The sequence below is a fragment of the Aphelocoma coerulescens genome, chromosome 3 (genome assembly GCF_041296385.1).
Source record: "Aphelocoma coerulescens isolate FSJ_1873_10779 chromosome 3, UR_Acoe_1.0, whole genome shotgun sequence".
Classification (NCBI taxonomy): Eukaryota; Metazoa; Chordata; class Aves; order Passeriformes; family Corvidae; genus Aphelocoma; species Aphelocoma coerulescens.
This window is the reverse complement of record NC_091016.1, coordinates 97955273-97977420: the sequence shown is the minus strand read 5'-3', so window position 1 is coordinate 97977420 and position 22148 is coordinate 97955273. Positions and strand designations below refer to the sequence as shown.

The 22148-nt window shown below is 37.7% G+C and overlaps 1 protein-coding gene across 1 annotated transcript in view; it reads right to left on the bottom strand.

Annotated features, from left to right (window-relative positions):
• EYS (eyes shut homolog) overlaps positions 1–22148 on the bottom strand; it is a 750542-nt gene that overhangs the window by 546154 nt on the left and 182240 nt on the right. Inside the window, exon 14 of the mRNA XM_069011357.1 lies at positions 11900–12004. Within this exon, the coding sequence (XP_068867458.1) occupies positions 11900–12004 (105 nt within the window). The remainder of the gene's footprint in view (positions 1–11899; positions 12005–22148) is intronic.

Genomic DNA, 22148 nt, shown 5'->3' with positions numbered 1-22148 from the left:
TGATTAAACCACATAAAGCAACAGCAACAGACTTTGCTGAAGATCTGATAAGGCAATTCTCTTACCTGTCAGGAATTTTATACAATATTTTTACTCCTTACTAATGCAAGTAGAGCGATAGAAAATGAAAACTTAAATTAATTATTTTTTAGTACAATGGAGGACCAGAAGATTAGTTGGAAAGTGAGTTGTCAAAGAAGGAAGTTATTTTAGAGAAGGGTAGAAAAGCATAAAGACAGAACAAAAACATAGATGAAGAATGAAATTAGTGGAAATTTCAAGGAAAAAAATAAATGTTATCCAAAATAAAGACTGTTAATATTCTTTAAAAAATGTCAGTAGAATAAAGATTGTTTCAGTTTTGGTTATAAAAATACACTTCTGAATTCTTATTTTTTTTTTAAATCAGAGATTTCCAAACAACATAGCAGATCATAATACCAAAACCTTTCAATCCTTTATTAGAAATTTGAATATATTTAGATATGTGATTAAAAATAACATATTAGTTATCTACTTTTCAGAAATAGAAGTTTTGGAATAAACAATTTTTAAACACATAAATCAAGCATATGAAAATTATGTTTAGTAGACACAGCATATTAACACCAAGAAAAGGCAGTAGTTTGATTATCACTTTAAATTTTCAACAAAAAGTATGATTTTAATCTTATTGACCAAACTTTTAGGTGTCTATAGCAGTTTTCTGGAATGTGGTGTCTGAAAACAAATGTTATTTGCATTTCTAATGTCAGAAATGGAAAAAGATAGAGAGGAGCCAGAGATTACATCATTGTAAATCTTATTAATTTCTTATTAAATGGGAATGGGCTCATTCTATAACCAAGAGGCACTTAATCATGGGAACATATTCCAATGATGTATCAGAAAATAAAAAAAAAATAGAGATATCAAACATAGGAAGCAGCAAATTAAAAATTAGTCACAATTGGCAAATTATATCCTTTATAAAAGAATATAACTTTGGTGAGTTGTGAAATACAGCTATGATGGTTTTAACAGGTCTTGAAAATAGCTTAGTATCGACTATTCCTTCCTTTCCATCCTGTTACTGCCATTACAGTACTTCTAGAAATGAATAGACTCAAGCTAAAGGTTGTCATAGAGATATTTCCTCACCTGGGGGATTTCTAATGGGTTATTGCAGTATTCCTCAAGATATCACTCTTTTGTGTCTGCTTTTGGTAACAGTAACTCAATGTCTTATTAGACACTTTGAAACAAATACTGTTGTTTCTATTAGAAAAATGTCAAATTTGTAAATTATCGGCTAGGGTTGGTGGATTGAATTGACAGTACAAATGAGTTATTAATCAATTTTTTTCCCTGTATTTTAGCCTTATAAATGACAGCATATTTTTTGAAAAAATGAGAGAAAGTCAGCAATTTTTTCTTGTTCTATTGCAGGAAAATTTCGTTTACCACTGGCATGAAGCACTATACTGCTAAAAATAGGAACACAGGTAAAAATTGGAATTATAAAAAAGAAAGTAACTTTATAAAGTTATTATGCCTAATAAGGTATCTTTTTACAATAGCAAGAAATTTGCCATGTGGTCTCTTCACCATGTTTACTTTTTCTTCATCACAGCCTGCCTAAACCACAAAGTCTTGTAAGAGACTTTTTAATGAACTTTGCAAAGTGTGTTGCTCTTCTCATTTGTCCTTTCCTGTTTCCTATTTTCACATGGTATTTTTGGATTGCACCTTTTCCTTCTACTACACTTGGTTGCAAGTATATATATATACACAGTGTGTGTTGATGTATAATGAATGGTTTTCAGTGTCACCCTGTGAATTTTCTTCTTCCTTCTTCATTTACTTCTTTTCATTTGTTAAAACTGTAATTAAAAGGTATATCTATTTCAAGACTTTTTTTAATCATTGTGTCTTGTTTTACATCTTCTTAATTTACCAATATTCTATATATTTCAGTCTTTCAGTACAAAATCTCGCTAAATGTTTATTTCTATGAGAATAATATAATGAAATCTCACTGAAGTAGAAACGGCAGAGTTTTATTTGCTCTTAATACCTTTATGTCCAATTTTTAACAGATAATAAAGATTAGGTTTAAAAGTTTAAATCTTACTGTTCTTCTGGGAACATTTTGAACAAATAGAAGGTATAGATGCCAGTGTATTACAAAATACACAGTTGTATATTACATCATAGTGAGCACTTCGAATAAACAATGTCTGAGCAATTACATGCCACTGGAAGAATGACTTATTATGCACTTTTCAGCAGCACTTTTATTTACATAAATCTCAAAGACTTTTGTTTGCATGAAACATGTATATTAAGGTTAGCATTACAACTTAAAACATGTATGACAACTTAATCCAAAAGTATGATAAAGTATGACAAGTGAGGAAACTTAAAACTTCTCTGCCCTGTCATCTTGAATTTCTAGTGAAAAAACATGGAAGTAAAAAGAGGTATGCATATCTCGAAATTTGATTTACATAGAGAATTGGAAAGGCAAATTTGAGGAAACTGGTGAGTCATGATAAGGACAAATTAGTGAGTTATAAAAAAAACCCCAAAAACCCCACCAAGTAATGCAAAGGCAGTCACTCTTCACCTCCCCCTAATGGCCATATGGTCTCTGAGCAAAAGCTACTTTAGAAAACTCTTTCCATGCTTTTATTGCTACTATATTATTGCATATGGAAGATAATTTCTCTTTGGTCCATTGGGGTCAGCTGTCCCAGCTTTGTACACTCCCAGCTTTTTGTCCACTCCAGCCTACTCACTGTCAGGGCAAAACAGAAACAGAGATGGGCATGATGCTGTGCAAGCACTGCTCAGCAGCAGCCAAAACATTCCTGAGTTATCAATACAGCTTTGGTCACAAATCTAAAACACAGCACCTTAACAACTTCTATGAAGAGAATTAGTTCTATCTCAACCAGACCCAGTACATAGATCCAATCAATTCTTTGTCTGGGGGGAATATCCATTAGAGATTCATTTTCTTGTGTATTTTCCAGTCTTTCTCTGCTGATAATGAGAAGATTAGGGGCTTTTTTCCAGCATAAAAAAGAATGGCCCTGGAAGATTATTTTTTCTGCTTCATTATGTTGAAAATACTGTAGAATACTTCTGAATTCTTTTTCTTTATGAAAGAGGGCTCTCAACTTGTGCCAATTTTAGAATTGCTGCCTTTTTCTGCTATGTCATTTATGACTAAACTGTTACACATAATGTAAAAAACAGTTGAAGTTTAACTAATATTATAAAGGGCTCCATGAAAAAACGTAGCAAACAATCAGATCTTCAGTGGTAACAAATGACCGGACTGGACATGATCAGGAACATCTCTATTAGAAAAATATCTTAATACACTAAGATTCTCAAAACCACAGAAGAATTACTGGGGTGACTCAAAATACATTTAATGTTTCACAAATATCAGAGACAAGCTCTAGTGTATGGATGAGCTATAAGTGTAAGGAAAAACTCTTGGTAAGGACCCTGTCACTCACTCTTTCCAGATACTGCTTTTGCAAGGGTCAGTAAAAGTGGCAGGTCCTGGAGACCCATCCGCATAACCTCTGCTTCTCCAACATCTCTGACTTTACATGGACTCAGCCATCATCCTGGATTAAGAGCCAACATGTCATGGATGTGACTGCCCACACTGATGCCATGATGATTTTTTGCCTTTTCTTTTATACCCCTTTATACCTTTTTACAACTTCTGTATTCTTAGTGCTCTTTGCCTACATTCTTGGACTTGTTTGTTCAGCTAGGAGACTAAACATTTTAAAAGCTTTGCAGGTAGGGATCAGTGTGCCCCAGACCCCAAGGTCCTCTCAAGAACACATTCTGTAAACTAAGATTGAACCATCCAGGGGAAGGCTCCTTGGGGAGGGGGGCTCACTTGAGCCTCTCATTGGGGAATCTTTGATAGATATGCTAATTAGTAAGACCTATAATGTTATACCCGATCTTTTGGGGGTGAGCATTGCGGTGTGCATTGAGGTGCATTTGACCTGGACGTAGTGCACCTAAGGATCCTTAAAATAAATACCACGGTAAAATCCCTTTTTCCCTTCTAACCATGTTTGACTCTTGATTTTAAGACCAGGAAAAGGCATCAACAGAAGTCTCAGTATTAAGATTTTTCAAATGTATTGACCTCTATTTCCCTAAAATATTGAGTTCACTAACTACTGCTACAAGCCATTCTGTACTCTTTTGCTATATGAATACTCAAAGTATCTTCTGTTTTAGTCTGCAGAACAACATTTCTACAGCTGATTAGGTGGACTTGTTTAGAAGGAATGCTATCCCAACACCAGTCAGGATGTTAGGTAGAAGAAAAACATGACTTACAAATTGTGTAAGTGAATTGTGACTTGAAGCAAGAAATCAGTAATTGGAATGTTAGGCTACACATCAGGTAGTCTTTTTGGCAAGCAGAACAACAGCTTCATGTTAAAAATGCTGCACTTTCTTATCAGGCAACTTTGAAATCAAAGCAAAAAATATCATTACCAATTCTATGTTAAGCATCATTGTGCAGCAGCAGTGTGAAGAACTGAATGATTTTGTAAACTTTTTCCATCTGTTATCTTGATGATTCACTTTGTTTTTTGAGTCACAGCATGCAACTGTTTTTCTAAGGTCTCTCCCTGGAGTAAAAACTTTCATGTATAAGCATCTACTTCATAACAAGGGTTGCCAGAAAGGTTTGAAAGAAAGTACAGTCTTATTTCATGGTACACTAAACTTTAATAACAGCAACACCTTCCAAAAAGGAAGAATTTGATTTACAATTTCTCTGTGTGCGTGTTTACTCTTAATCAGAAGTACTGCTCCTTTGATTCAGTGTATTAAGTTGAACAAAAATTGATTTTAGGTTGAATCCATCAACTGATAGGATTTTCTGCTTCAAAATCAGTCTCCTTTAGCAATCATGCTAATCATCCAGTAATCCCATCAAAAAAAGAGAAGTATTTATGTATTCAGTTAAGTGTAGCTGGGATAATACATCACTGAGGCACAAACAGGGATGGGAAAGAAGGTGTGTAGTAGATGTAATATTTTATAAAAGAGAAAAATTGTGCACCCAGCCTAGAACTGTCTGAGAGCAGAAAAAGAGACTATTTAGGGAGAGATTATTAGTATAGCAACTTCCAGCAATCTGTTCCCTTTGAAGCCTCCAAGCATTCAGGTGTATTAAAGAAGTCAAAGGATTCTTTAGTATTGACTTACAGACTTTTTGGTTGTGAATTTGTCTAATCCTTTACCAAACCTTCCAAATAAATTCTCTAGTTATATCACATTCTGTGGTAAAAAATAGAGAAATGCAATGTCATCTGTTAAAATTATGTTTCTAAGCTTCCCTCATGCTTGTCTTCTACAAACTTAAAGGGTCCTCACTTTTCCGTAAGGAACTCACTACATTCCATTGAGCAATTTTGATGGCTTTCTGAATATATTGAAAAAAATCCAGCATCTTGTAGATTAAAATTTCCTTAAATATCACACAAATATTGCCTGTGGTCACGTTATAAATTTTAGAAAGAGATTCCTCCTTCTTTCTCAAACTGTGCTTCCCTACTTGACCATTTCAAGGCATGGTTTCCAGATGACAGACTACTGTTGTAGTAAACTATATCTCTTTTTGTTAATTTTGTTTGCCCCCTTTTTAAAATTCAATATACTTAGGTAACCATTTTCTAGTGGAAGAATAAATTAATACTCATGAAAAAAATGATAGTTGATAGATTCTTGAATATTCATAAAAGGTTTGGTTTTGGAAAAACATTGCATATAAACAAACACTTATTCTTTTCAGCCACAAACTTGATAAAATTTAACACTGTAATTAAGATTATGCAGAACTTTTTTAGATCCGGTCAAAATGCCTACAGTCTTAAAGACTTTGTGTAGGTACAGGTATTTCAATTCAAATTCACCTTAAAGTATTCAATTGATACAGTAAAACTGGGCAAATATTTCTTATTTAATAATAGAATCACAGGACAACTTAAGTTGGAAATGATGTCTTGAGGCCATCTAGTCTAATAGTCACTCATAGTAACACCAGCTAGATCAGGTAGCTAAGGGAACTGTCCTGTCAATTTTCAAATATGATTCCATGGATGGGGATACCACAAGCTTTCCAGGAAATAAGTTCCAATAGTTAACCACCTTCATAGTGCAGCTGGTTTTGGGTTTTTTTTCACCTTAATGTTGAATTTTCCTCTATTCTGACTTGTGTCCATTGACTCTTGCCCTGACAGAATTCTGACCTTTAAGAAAAACCTTGTTCTGTCTTCCCTGTATCCTCCCAGGAGGTAGTAGTAAACCCCAATAAAATCTCTTAGCCTTTTCTTCAGGATGAAGAGGTCCAATTACTCCAGTATCTCCATTTTCATGGTGTAGATACAAATATGCTGCTAGCAAGAATTTTTCTTGCTTCTTTCCAGTCCTGTGAAATACTTTTCTCTCTCACAGAAGGTATTAGCAGAGTTCTATATGCTATGAACATCTGTGGCCTTGCAAAGTCTTGTTTATAGTACAGTAGAAAAATATTTTGACAATGGATGTTTTAGGATTTTAGCCAATCACCCAAAGGGATGGCTGATCCTTGGACCAATTAGACTATGAAAAAAAAGGTCTATAAAAGAGTTGTAAAATAATTAAATAAATCAATCTTGCTGCGCAATTCCTGCTGTTGGATCTCTCTTCTCCTCCCTACCACTGCGGGATACCCTGATATCATGGCACTTTGCTAGATTTGCTCCAGTAAGGCAATGTCCTTTTAGCAGAGAATGCAAAAGTGATACGGTACTTCCAACACAGTTTCACAAGTCTGTAGCAGGGCATCTCACCCCCCACAAGAATTTATCTGTTGTTTGTTAACTGGTCAGATAACTCAAGCAAGACAAGCTGTCTTGAAGTGAGTTATTTTGGCACTGTGGGGTTAACACTGGTCTGGCATCTCCCAGCTGCCAATGAACATCTTGCTGTTGAAGTGAGATCTGGGGAGATAAGCCAGATTTTTGACTGACCTTTTGGTACCTCCCTTTTTGACTGCAAAAGTAACACCAAATTTTCACAAAGCAGAAACCTGTATATTTTCCTGGAACTGTGTGGAGTTTCTCCCGTGAGTAGGGACACTTCACAGTTACTCCCCTGGTGTTAAGTGGAAGAATCTGTGCACATTATTGTCATTCCAGTGGTAAGTTACATTTGACTCCTAATCAATACTGGGTTTTTTTGCTAGCTTTAATGTTTGTCCCTTGATATGGTGCACTGTTTTATGTTATGCTGTAATCTGCTAGTACTTCTTTAGTTTTATATTGTGTAGTAAGCAGTTCTGAGTAAGATCTTTAATCTGTTATCTCTTGTCTGTTTAGTAAATAGTTCATTTTTATAAATAGATCTGATTTGCCATCATTGAACTTGTGGGCCAGAGTTATTCTTTAAATTTAAACTGCAGCTGAATTCTGAGGTTTGTCTGAAGCTTCCACTCATCCCATGACACAAGTCACAAGTAGAAAAATAATAATCTCCAGACTTGCTAGCTGCACTCTTCCTAACACAGGCCAAGATGCTTTCCCACAAGGATGCATGACTGGCTCGTGTTCTACTTGTTGAACACCAGGACTCTCAGGTCATTTTTGAAAAGCTGCTTTTCAGCCAGTTGGGCACTAGGTTCTACTGGTGCATGGGACTATTCCAAAGCTGAAGGACTTGCATTTCTGTTTGTTGAACTCTGTGAGATTTCTATAGGCCTGTTTCTCCAGCCTAGTAGTCTCCTGAACAGAAATAATAGCTTTCAGCATATTGTAATGGGCCAACCCTGGCTGGATGACAGACACCCACCAAAGCCTATCAATCCCCACAAAAAATGGGTGGGGGAGAGAAAATATAACCAAGGGTTGATGGGTTGAGACCAGAACAGAGAGAGATCACTCACCAAATACTGTCATGGGCAAACCAGACTAGAATCAGAGATATTAGTTGAATTTATCACTAATAAAATCAGAGCAGGATAATGAGAAATAAAATAAGACCTTAAAAACACCTTCCCCCACCCCTGTCTCCTTCCCAGCTCTACCTCCTACCCCAGGATAGCAGGGAGACAGGGAATAGGGGTTATAGTCAATTCATCATACATGGTTCCTATCACTGCCTAGGGTGAGGAGTCCTTCCCCTGCTCCAATGTGGGGTCTTTCCTCTGGGAGACATTTCTTCACAAACTTCTCCAAAATGATTCCATCCCACAGGCAACAGTTTTCCACAAACTACTTCAACACACGTTAATCTTCCACGGGGTGCAGTTCTTCAGGCACAGCCTGAAGGAAATCCTACCAGGAAGCCTGCTCCACCATGGTCTCCTCTCTCCAGGGTCTGCGGTCCCTGCCAGGAGCGTGTTCCAGCACAGGCCTCCCATGTGTTCACAGCCTCCTTTCAGGCATCCACCTTCTCTGGCATGGGTCTACTCCATGGGCTGCAGGTGGATCTCTGCATCCCCATGGTCCTCCTTGGGCTGCAGGGGCACAGCTGCCTCACCATGGGCTGCACCATGGGCTGCAAGGGAATCTCAGCTCTGGGACCTGGAGCACCTCCTGCACCTCCTGCACTGACCTTGGTGTCTGCAGAGCTGTTCCTCTCACATATTCTCATCCTGCTTTTTTCTGGCTGCAATTACATCTGAGCAGCAACTTTTGGTCTTTTTCTCTTCTTAAATGTGTTATCACAGAGACATTACCATCATTTCTGATTGGCCCAGCCTTGGCCAGCAGCACGTCCATCTTGGAGCTGGCTGGCACTGGCTTTCTTGGACAAGGAGGAAGGTTCTGGCAGCTTCTCAAAGAAATCACCCCGATAGTCCCCCACATACCAAAATCTGGCTATGCAAACCCAGAAGGGTTGAAGTCCTCCATGAGGAGCAGGGTTTGTGAATGTGAGGCTGCTCCCATCTCTCTACAGAGGGCCTCAACCATTTAGACTCCTTGGTGGAACAGCCTGTAGCAAACTCTCACTGTAAAGTCACCTGTCCCCACCCTTTCTTTAATCCTGACCCATAAGATCTTGGCTGACTCTTCATCCATCCCCAGGCACAGCTCCATGCACTCCAGCTGGACATTGACATGGAGTGCAAACACTGCCTCTTCCTCCTCCACTGCCTTGCCTGTCCTTCCTAAAAAGCCCATATCCTTCCATTCCAACACTCCAGTCATAGGAGTCTTTCCACTGTGTCTCTGTGATGCCAATATCATAGCCATGAAGGCATGCACACATCTCCAACTCTTTTCATATATTCCCCATGCTGCATGCATTTGCAGAGAGCCATTTAAACTGGGTTCTTGATGAAGCTGATTTATTGGCTGAAATTCCTCTGTGCAGTCCTTCAGGTGCTCTATTGCCTTTCTTCAATCCCTAAATACTGTCTAAACCATTGATTTTCATCCTGCATTTTGCAGATGGGTAAATTCTTCACGAAGACTGTATCTAACAACTGTTCAAAATAGTAGTAGAAAATGTTTACAGTCTGAGATTTCATATGTGTACTTCTTACAGCATTTCACTATTAATTTCATGCATATGATCTCGCTTTTTAAGTATAACAGGAAGATGTTTTCATACTTATTGTTGTGTTTGTGATTTCACAAAGCAAAGTACTGTATTTGTGATTTCACGAAGCTGACAAAATGAGATGCGACACTTGGTTTATCCCCAACGGAAAGAGTAACAAAATATAGTCACGGTCTTTCAACCGGAAAAGTAAAACTAACTTATTGCATCAATGTGTAAGAATTCGGCCTTAAAAAATTATCCAAATTAGTAATAGTACTAATACTAATACTAAACCCTTCAATATTCTGCATCTTGAAAGTCTATTGTAAGACTCTCATGTCTAAAAAAGTAGTATGCAGATGTATATGTATGCACATGTATAATATGCACATACACATACTTCTATATATAATAATATCCATAAATATTATACATGTATTCATATTATATTCATGCTCATATACTGTTACTTAGTGGCAGTGCTGGCTGTGAGTTTCTGTATTCCACACATCAATAACTTCCAAGGTATTTGTACATTAGACTTGAAATAGCTTGTATACATTTTTAAAACATATATAGCTCTTATAGGGACACAAAAATTTTGAACCACTCCTTTTTCCTATCCCCTTTAAGTAAATACTTCTGTCTAAATACAAGCTTGATCATTTTATCCTTACATTGCTAACTTGACATTGTTTAACAAGGTTTAATGCAATTTAACTGACTTAGGAGTATTAAAAACTGCAAGTCAAAGAGTATTATCACTTCATGTTTTGCTCACTACTTTATGATTGGCTGACAACCTGCTGGCCCACAATAAAGAAAGCAGGGGATAAAAAAAAAAGAGTCATATTATGCAAGTGTCACATATTTTAATTAGCTGGTTATATTAAAAGATAGTACATTCCAATGTGTAAATGCTGGCTAGCACCAATCAACACTGAAAGGCCACACTGCAGCATATAAGTTCATATCTTATTAAGATACTCTTTATTTATTGGACTCTATGATCTCAGAGGGCTTTTCCAACCTAATTGATTCTGTGAATCTGTGAATAAAATTATGTATGCTGCATAAAGACAGAAAAGTTGATCTACTCTAATTGACAAATTCAGATATTGCTGGCTTCTCTCATTACTGCAAGCAACTGAACTGGGTTTGCACAGCAATGTTTCAGTGGGGGGCAGGTACCGGGGTGGCTTCTCTGAGAAGCTGCAGAAACTTCCCTCATATCTGATGGAGCCAATGCTAGCCAACTCTGGCTGCTGGCCAAGGCTGAGCCTGTCACTGACTGTAGTAGCACCTCTGGGATAACACAGTTAAGGTGAGGGAAAAAACTGAACTGGGCCATTGTAGCCAGAAAAAGGTATGAGGATAACAAGAGAAACAGCTCTGTAGACAACAAAATCAGTAAAGAAGGAGAGGGAGGTGGTGTTGCAAGCACAAGAGCGAGATTCCCCTGTAGCCCGTGGTGCAGTCCATGGTTGGGCAGCTGTGCCCCTGCAGCCCATGGAGGTCCACAGTGTATCTGAGATACACCTGCAGCCCATGGAAGATCTCAGGAAAAAACAGGTGCATGTCCAAAGGAGACTGTGACTCTTCCTGTGGGGAGCCTGAACTACAACAAGATTGTGGCAGCACCTGTGGCCCCATGGAGGAAGAAGCCCATACTGGAGAAGGTTTCCTGGCAGGACTTGTGACTCTGTGGGGGACCCGCACCTGGAGTGGGCTGTTCCTGAAGGACTGAACTCGGTGGAAGGGACCAATGCTGGAGCAGTTTGTAAAGAACTGCAGCCCGTGGGAAGGAACTTATGCTAGAGAAGTTCTTGGAGAACTCTCTCCCTTGGGAGGCACCCCACACTGGAGCAGGGGAAGAGTGTGAGGAGTCTTCCCCTTGAGGAAGAAGGAGAAACAGAAATGATGAGTGATTAACTGACTGCACCCAGCTTCCAGCCAGGGTCAACACACCGCAGCAACCCTTACAACAGCTACTGTATAGCTTGTCCACATTTTCTTTCAGAAATTTTAAAAAATAACTTTTGCTAGCAGAAAAGATTGAAACAAAATCATGCTACTAGTAGAGTTGGTTGATTTCTAAGGCTTTCTATTCGTTGGTTTGGAAGTCAGGACTTTGGGTATACAAGTTCTATTCTGTAAACAAATTCTGCTGACACCACCTGCATAACAATTGTAGCATATGCTTAAAGAATACCTGTTCATCCTTCTCTTTTCAAGCAAAATAAATTACTACTTAGTCATATGCTTATGAAAAACTATTTCTTTCTTGAATACCACAGAACATTTCTCAACTAAATATCATGTGACTTCTTACCTGGCAAACAGCTGCAGTAAAATTCACCAATCAAATTGTGGCAATGGCCTCCATTTTTGCAGGGCTTGGAGGAACATTCATCAATATCTGTGGAACAGTTTTTGTCTGACCGAAAAGAAAATTAAACATTAAAACTATAAATCATTCTGGGAAAGCAGAAAAGCTGCTTCACAGTGCAAGTGACAACTGCATAATTTAACTTTTCCAGGTTGGAAACACTATTATATTTCTGCTTGACAATTTTAAAACTAGAGATATTCATAGATCATAGCTGATAGTTAACAAATCAATTATTTTAAAGGAATAAATATGAACACCATTTACAAAAACATCTTTTGTATATTCTAGCATCATAACTCAACACCATAATTACTAGGGCTATATGCTGCTTTGAAAAAACTGTTTTAGAGATTTAATAACATTACTAACAATAGGAAGAAAAAAATATTTCTCAAGGTTTCATGCATATTTCCAGATGAATGAAGCAATTTCTCAGATCTAAAGAGAAACCCACAAGTTCATTCAGCTGTTCATTCATTTTTCTGCTTTTAAAGAGATTTAATTGAGCTGTAATTCAAACTTATTCAAATCTGAAACAACAAAAATATAGGTGAATATACAGAAGATACACAGAGGGGAACATTTAGAAGACAATGGAATAGGTGGCTTATGAAAACAATTAACTCATTAAACATGCCAAACCACATCCAGTCTCCTGTTTCTCTATTGTGCACTGCATTAATTTAGAGAAATCCCTAGGCTTTTATAAATAATACTGGGATCTTTCTGAACAAAAATTGATCAAAAATTAATGGGACAACTGTATGGACTAGGAGCTCTCGTGAATACCAAAAGTTAAGGCAGAGACAGAGGGAAAACTGTAACTGTCACTGATGTGAACAAGCAGAACTTTTGTTGGTGTTCTACATAAAAAGGTTCTACGTGCAAGGTTCCTTGTATCACTCAAGTCAGACATACCGGATAGGTAATGCATCCCAGGGACCTCAGTCTAGGGAGCTGAATTAAAGGATCATGTGAGGTTTCTGGGGTCCCTCTTGGACAAACAGACCTTAGACAATTCTAGATTCATTGCAACAATAAATGCATGGCTGGCAGATGGTGTCACCCTGCAGTTTTGTCTTCCTTAACTATATGGTGTACCTTCAGCTAGCACGTAAAAACAGTTATGTACACCAAAATCAAACTAAATGGGCAGGAGAGAGTGAGGAGAAGACAGAGGAACGAAAAAACCCAACACCCACCCCTTTGTACTGTTTTTCTAAAAAAATTGTTTAGAAAAAAGTTTAAGGGGGTGGAAGCAGAAGTTCATAGACAAGGATAAATACTAGGTAAGACTTCATAAAATTATGTGGAAAATACTGCACTGTCACATAATATGCTGGATTTAATGATTAAATACAGATCACAAATCCAGTAGAATCAGTTTGAAGAAACATTACATTTTTTATAGCTAGTGGGTTTTTCTGTTGCTGTTTTGTTGTTGTTTTTAATATTTTAAATAGATAGAAGAACTAGCAGAATACTTAAGAACACAAGACTTGGAGTGATAGGGTATTTAATGACAAAACCATAATTTTTGAAAGGAATAATCATTCAAAAATTCAGAGATATTTGAATGTAGTATTGGTAGTGGAAAAGGTAACTGTAAGTTACTTTATTCAAAGTTAAAGGGAAAAGTACTCTCTGACTATAAAGAAAGAAAAGTGAAAACCTTGGCTGAGAGCAGTCAAAATCCATGGAAAGGGAGAGGAGGGTGAACAACAAAATAACAAAGGAAATCAGAAAAACTGCAAAGAATGCAAAGTTCTGATTTGAAACCTGATAAAAGGTAATTAAGAAAGCTGCTACCTTCTGTAAGTACACAAGTACAAACTTCCTTTTTGTGGTATAATAGGATATCAACACGGCACTACCTGGTTTTCAAAGCATGAGCAAGCCCAACTGACAAAAAAGTAGGTCAAGTTGCTAAGGATAACCTAAAAAGTACAACATAAATATCCAGGCTTGAAATCAGACCAGCAAAGGCATGTAGCTATTAGATGGTCAGGGTAGCAAGAAATTATGCTGCATGTACTTAGTATTAAAGATTAAGGAAAGCTGTGGATTTCCATGCAGTGAAGAAGGATGCTCACTGATAATGGCAATCATGCAAAATTATTCAACACTTCTTCTGCCTCAATCATCAGTAAAAAGACCAGCTGCAAAGTAGGACATTATCATAATTGATACCTATGATTAAAGGGCAAAAATTCGGTGTTGAATAGAGAAGAAAAGCTGTAGAATTGTCAGATAAGTTAAATAATCAGATAGGCTGGTCTGATGAGCTACAGCCTTGGGTACTGGTTACTAGTGGACAAAAACTCAACAGTTTTCTTTATAAGCATGTGAAAAATAGGTAAAGTACCCGAAGACTCAGTAACAGCAGCCTTTAAGAAAAGAATGAAATACAGAGACATGAAATTATAGATCCATTTGTGAAACTTCAGTTCCGGGAAGAAATACTGGGAAAAGTTGTTAAAGTCTTTACTTTCAAGAACCTATAAATATAAAATAATTTTTTTAAAAATGAGCCTTATATGAACAAATTTATTCCCTTCTACACTAAATTTACACACCTTGTGGATAAAAAAAGCTGGCAGCAAATGTCATGCTCCTTCTGTTCACTAATGTTTCTGCTATCTTTTGTGAAATCCTCATAATTAGTCTAACATAGAAACTCCAAGAGAATATTATGAGATAATTCAAATTTTTTGGAGAGCCATATTCGTACATTAGTTATCAGTGGTTTTACTACCAGACTGGATCAATGAATTGCATAGATTTTGAAAGAAATCTACTGCCCATTCGGTTCCACTCATTCTTTTTCAACAATCTAGATGGTGGACAGCAAAGCTTGCTGATGGCAACACAAAAAGGCAAATTGAAGAACAGGATTAGAAGTCTACATAAATTTTAACAAATTGAAGATGGAGTTTGAAATAACATATGTAATCCAATCAGAACAAGTGGAAGATACTATACAGAAAATCACACGTAGGAACAAACCCCAGAATTTTGTTTTAAAACAGTTTGCTGGGATACATAAAAAGGGACATACCCAGTTAGAAGCATAGAATAATCCTTCAATTCTCATCTTACTGGAGTAAAGCTGCAGTTGGAGTACTTTGCATTGTGCAGTGAGGTGCATTCAAGAAAATTGTGGACCAAATGAGAGTCCATATGAGCATGTTAGGAATGACAGCTCAAAAGCATGACCTCTTAGTATGAACAAAATGAATGGGCCTGTAAAGTCTAAATAAAGAAAATTTTAATAGAAATGTGATGACAATCATAAAATAAAAAAAGTACTTTTGCAAAAGTCATCAGTTTGCTGTGTTCGTAACAGACAGGATGAGAAGTAATGCATTTAAACTGCATTGAAATATTAGACAATAGGGAACTCCTTCTAATAGTATAACATCACACTGGAAAGATTGCCCTAGAAAATAAGGCATCCTTGGACTTCTTTAAGAAGATACATGGGTGAGAAAGCAACATAGTATGTGATGTGGTTTTTGCTGGGATAAGGATGGAACAGATTATAGCTATTATTTTGTTCTAGTGTTGTGATTATATAATTTACAGGGCATACACTCTGTTTATAATACTGAAGGAGGCCCAAAGACATGTTTGTGTAGTGAGTTGGATTGTCTGGAAACTTGCTTTGTCTCATGGTAAAGGTCCTAAGTTACTTGGTGTGTGATAACTGAGCTCTGACTTTGGAACCTAGTGCTTCTATCCAAATCTCTGTCTCTACTCTATTTCTCTATTAAAGCACATTTCTGCACTAGTCATATAAAAAGGAGGTGAGTCTGGGCTTGCAGCAGACAAGAGAAACAAGATAAAAGTGTTAACACTAGCAGAAAGAGAAAAACACATTCTTCATGCACACCATAAATGCACATGGTTGAAATTACAGGGGGACAGATACGAAGGCCTACCCTTCCAAAGAAAGCAGTATAGCTTTTGGCACATTCAATCTGAACTCAACCCTCAAATCCTTCTCATGAGAAAACCATAATGAGACAAATGAGGCATTTTATACTTCACCGAGTCTCTTTTTCTGTAGGTAAATGTGAAAAGTCCTTACTCTATTATTTCAACAATGACTTTTAAACAGGTACTTCATTTCTACTCTTACTTCCTTTCCTGCATCTCCCTTTCACAGGAGACCAAGCCTATGTGACAACTGCAATCTTGTGATAACTTTTGTTTAGCTAAACAGTACATTTTCAATGTACTGCAGGTCACTTCTGGTCACTTGAAGTTTTTAAATACAAGCACAGAAAAACCACACAGATTATAGCTACTGAACTGTAGCTGAGCTGTATGTGGGGAAACAACAAAAGCAATTTGAAAAGGACTGCTGAAGACCTCAGCATATGAGCCCTATTGCAGTGCTGTGAGAGAAAAAATCCTCAGATGTATTTAAATAAAACAAAAAAGGAACATTGATGTGTAAAATACCTCTGCATAAAACATTGATTAGAATGTTCCATATTTAAAAATAAGTGGGGAAGATGCAGGAAAACTACACAGTTTATTCAACAACTGAAGAAAGCATGCTGTCGGTAAGGGCTTAAAGAGCTCCATCTGTTTCATTTAGAAGAAACTAAACCAAAAAGTAACTTGATTACAGAGTGTAAGTATCTTTACAAAGAGAAAATACTTGGGTAGCAAGAACTTTTTCATTTTGTGTAGAAAAGGTAATGAGATGCAATAGCTTGAAGTTGAAGATAAAAATTAAAATAAAATATTTAATATAAACTTCTAAATCTGATGGTGATTACTACTAGAAAAAAATGCCAGTGAAATTCTGGCTTCTTTTCATGCATTCAAATCAGGATTGAATGCTTTTGGATTCATTGTGTACTTTAATCAAAACTAGAGTAATTAGGTTCAGTACAAGTTGGTTAATGGCCAACATTAACTGCCTTCTGGTATACAGACCTAACATAGAGCATACAACCAGCAATCTATGGATTGTTAGAAGACTTGCAGAATAAATACACTCACTCATCTTTTAGCCCTCTCTGTGTCTTTCTTGGGAAAACATCAAAACAATTTAGTGAAACAACTATATTTCTGTGACAGCAATAGCCCACCCTGAGGCACCCGGGCTCTGTAGCATCACTGTCATCATGTGAAATGTGTATGTCCTGTTCTTGGAGGTTTTGGAGGTTACTAGGATAACTAAGTGTAAGGTGCTGCTCTATTGTTACCAGAGCAAATAGCCAATGCTGTTCTATTTCCTGCCTGGCTACAAAAAATTAATTTTTATGAAAGTTGTATAAATGGCTTTTAAAACATCATTCTGCATTTAACACATTTCCTCTCCTGCCTCAAGACTCCTCAGTAGTCTCTGGTCAACTTGCTATTTATGTGAAGAGAGTCAAGCTGTGGTATGATGTTCCCACTATCACCACTGCAGCCCTGAGGCCCAGTACTCATGGCATTTCCATTGCTAGCATTGGGCCACTGCCCAGGTGTAAGCTAAGAGCAGAGGCCTCAGGACTTGTCTCATGGCCAGGTTGATATTAGATCCATATAATCATAGGATGTGGGATATGCCCAGCCCTTGCCCTGGAGGGATCTCTGCTGAGACAAGAGATTTCACAATCGCCCAGCAGGACTCCCTGGAAAGGCAACCACTTCTTGGGTCATGGCGAGGAAAGGTGGACCCACAATCCTTTGGAAGACACTATGCAGATCTTTCTGTAACCCACTGGTCTGTCCCAGACCCTCTGTAACCCATTGGTCCCCCACTGATCCCCTGTATCCCTATAAAAGGAAGCCCCCTGGCTCTGTGGGGGAGAGAGCTCGTCCCTGGCTTTCCCCTTCGCCGGAGGGAACCAACAATAAAGCTACCTCTGTGCGGAACCAGCCACATGGACCTTCTCGTCTCTCTCTGGTCTGGCTTGGCCTGGGGGTGCCCTGCAGAGCTGAGCTGAAATCACGAGCTGACAATCACTAAAGAGCTGACAGCCTCTGCAAGGGCCCCTCTGCCAGCAGCTGAGAGGAAGACACTGGACCTTGGGAAGGTGATTCCTTTCGGGACCATCTCTCCAGACCGGTCACATCTTCCTGGGTCAGAGCTACTGACCTCACCACCAGCTGTAATAATAGGATATTTTGGTTTGAAAATCACCTTATAGATCATCTGGTGCCAAGCCCCCTGCCACAAGCAGGGACACTTTCCATGAGACCAAGTTGCATAATTCCCCATCCAACACATCCTTGAACACTTCTGGGGATGGGGCATCCACAGAAAATAAAGAAAAAATTCATGACAAAGAGAAAAGCCAAAGCGTAAAGAACAAAAAAAAGTCAACAAGGTACTAAAGATGGCACCAAGTAAGAGTCCTACTTAGTGCGGTCATACCAAAACTGAGAGGGTCATACATTTTATAGTATGGCTCTATAAAAGCAAAGGATGTCAAAAGATAATTGCCTCATTGGCTAAAAAGACAGTCCAGTATATACTGGGAAATATAATTTAGTATCAAAACCTCCTGTATTATGCTAGTTGGTATTGCAAAGGCAGTGTTGCACAACAGAATTTTTCCAATATCAATGGTTCAGTGGATTTTTTTTCCAGAAGAGGAACCATATACTAGAAAAAAACTAAACAAACCCAAAATAAAACCATTCTTATCTAAGATGCCACTTCCATCTCTCAAATTCATTAACAGAATATCTGGGAGGGATCAAAAACATGCGCTGGGGAAGTTGCTTGGAGATTGATTTTTTTATGTCAGGGTTTATTCACTGATTGCTCAGGTCATAACAGAAAATTAAGTCCTAACAGGTTTCTTGAGGCAGTTATAATAAAAATTTTGATTAAAATTCTGTCTTGATATTCATATGTTATTTTCCAGGTGTACTCAGATGTAAAAAGTAAAATCAATGCTCACTGTGCTGTCATACTACTGTTCATTGTATGGTGTCGTGCATGATATTAACATAGAAAAAATATGGCATTAAGGAAAAATGAGGTTGATTTCCCACTCAGGAAGACTAAAAATTTCAGCCACGTATTCCAGTGTCTTCTCTGTGTTTTAATCACTGTATGAGCTTTTCTAGACATGATTGTTTTTCTTTTTTTAAATTTGATAAGACCCCCCTAGCAACCAACATTTTTAAAATTGAAAACCAAGCCTATTCATATAAAATGATTATTTTCCAATTTATCTAAAAGTAATTAAGTACGTAGTCACACCCAGAAAGATATTAATGGATGCTCTACATATATTATGCATGTCAGTTGGAATCACTACAAAAAAAAAAAGCAACCATTATATATGAAATAAAAGGGATAAACTGGAATACAAAAATAATCTCATAACACCTTCAGAAGAGCAAAGATAAAGTAAATTTAATACAAGCTAATTAAAGTTTTGATTGAAGACTTAACTTATCTTCTGTCAGGTGGTTCTATTATTATTCACCCTCTAATTTAAACCAATCATGCTTAGCATTTGCAGATGGAATACTATTGGAGAAACGTGCCATTTGATTTCTCACATAAAAAACCCAAGCAACTTTGCTTATATTTAAAGTGACTGGAAAAAAAACAATTGATTTTCTTTTCTTTCATTATCTTTCAAGTGCAATTCATTAACTTTTATGTTATTTTATCAAAAATTTTATATAACGTAATTTGCAGCATGATGAAACTTAAACAGACTGTTCTGCACTCTACTGAATTCTGAATTTTTTTCCCATTCAAGTGTTCTAACCTGAATTCCTTCCAAGGAAGGCAGATACACTTATACACGACATGACAATAAATATTCTCCAATAACTCAGAAATACATAGTGAATACATTTCCATGTATGCATAAATGCTGTTTATTTTCCAGCACGTTAACTTTGCACACCCCGCAGTGGGAAGCCTGCCCTCAGCAGCCTGCCATTTACAGTGCTTGTGGCAACCAGCAGCCCATCTGGACTGTTCCAGCTGAGCAGAGGCAAGGAAGTCAGCCCTTCATTTCCCCATGGCCTGCTATGAGTCAGAGCTCTGCTGGCCAGGAGACTGGGCAACCATCCCTTTCTGTAGTCTTCAGCTTCCAGGTTTTGTTTTGGTTTGAAAAACATTAACGCTTTGACTAGAGATCAGACAGAGGCATGTTGTTTAAATGAACTTGATCATTAGGGGATATCACAGAAAAAACCTGGCTTTTGAGCTCCTTCTGTGATGGCCATAAGGGATGATTGATGTGGAACAATAAACTGACACACGAGATGCAAGCAAGGCTGAGTTTCTGTGACTGAATCTAAAGATGGGTGAGCATCCACAGATCACAGAATCAATTAGGTCGGAATAGACCTCCAAGATCGTCGAGTCTAGCCTTTGGCCAATCATCACCATGTCAAAGGAACCATAGCACTATGGGCCACGTCCAATCATTTCTTGAACATCTCCAGGGTTCCTGACTCCACCACTTCCCTGTCAGCCTGTTCCAGTGCTTGACAACCCTTTCCATTAAGAAATTCTACCTGATGTCCAACCTGAACCTCCCCTGGTGCAGCTGTGTCCTCTTGTCACTAGTGGCTTGGGAGAACAGGCCAACCCCCACCTTGCTAGAACCTCCTTTTGAGTAGCGGTAGATCTCTCAGGCCAGTTTTTTCCTTTTAATTGTTTGGGACAGCACTTTTTATGATTAGCACAGAAAAGAGGATGTAGTGACTCAATAATTTTGTACTATGCAGCTGTCCTGATATTAACTAAAAGCATTTATGTCAGGCAAAACGTGCCTAAAATAGAATGGCTTTTGCAGGCTTACTGAAAACAAAGCTTAGAATACCACAGAAAAAGAATACACAGGAAATATTTTTGAAAGCCAAGAGAAAGGTATTACCTCATGTCTTGTGATGGGTTCAGCTGAGCTCCAAGACCTTGCACATCTTTGTATAATTTTGGTTTTCAAATATTTGGTGTTGAAGTGCCCACTTGCTTAGCCACAATATCTACTACAGAATTCCTAAAGCTCAATAGTATGAGACATTATAGAGGAAACAATATAGATTTGAAAATCTATTTAAATTTAATATGCTTCAGAAAGCATATTAAAAGGCTTGCATATTTATTTATTTTCTTGTGTAAATTTAAGTCAATGTGTGACTGATGGTAGATTCTGACTGTTGATTCATACTGTCTCATTGTAAAGGCAAACATTAATGAGACACAGGCAAAAATTAGAGGGAGGATAATTTTACACATAGAAAATTCATATGGACCATGATACGAGAGAGAAAGTCAGATTGAAAATCTCATGCATATAAACTACAACTACAAAATTCAGTGCTAATTGATGAAGTAAAAATCACTTTGGAATCATGTTTTCTTCTACACAGTATTCAGTGGTGTCACCTTACTAGCATAGGAATCACCCACATACATCCACAGTTTTGAAATTCTTTTAATTAATAATTAATAATTAATTAAATAAATAATTAAAGCAATCTCTTCCAACATTTAAAATAGGCAAAGGGTTTCAATGGGCAAAATATAATACCATCATCTTTTTAAGATTAAAACCCATGCCTTCTCATCCCAAAACTATGAATTACAAAGTTCTCTACTTCCAGTGACTTATACCAGAGAAAATCCACTCAAATAATGAAAATGGTCAGTAATCGCAACTCATAAAACTGCTTCTTCCTTCTGTATCATTGATGAATTCAACACCATCCCACTGACGGCATTTGAGAGCAAACTTTGATTGAAGAGAAAGTATTTTCCTGGTCTTTCTCAGGAGCTGACTTTCTTGCCAGGGTAAAGGAAACTCCATGCAGCAGGTTCCAAAAGCAGCCAGAACTCTGGTGCTCACCCTTTCAGCAGCAAACAATTCAGCTGGCAGCAGAAGCTGCAAGACAGCTCCCTGTTCCTCTCAGGACCCTCTCAGATGTTTTGGATATTCGTGTCCTGCTGGCTTTCCTCAGCAGGACAAAGCTGCTTCCACCATCCAGTCCTGCTCCCTGTTACACACATGGCACTGCCTCTTCCCAGCTCTGTTCCCAGGAAAGGACAAAGATCCACTATCTGCAGAGCACCATGGCCAAGGCCATTCAAGGCAGCCTTCCTGTCCAATGCTGCCCTTCCAGCAGAGCTTTAGTGCGCAAGGAATGTGATTCTAATCAGGATTGATGCTGCCACGCACAGATAGTAAACAGGAAAATAAACAAA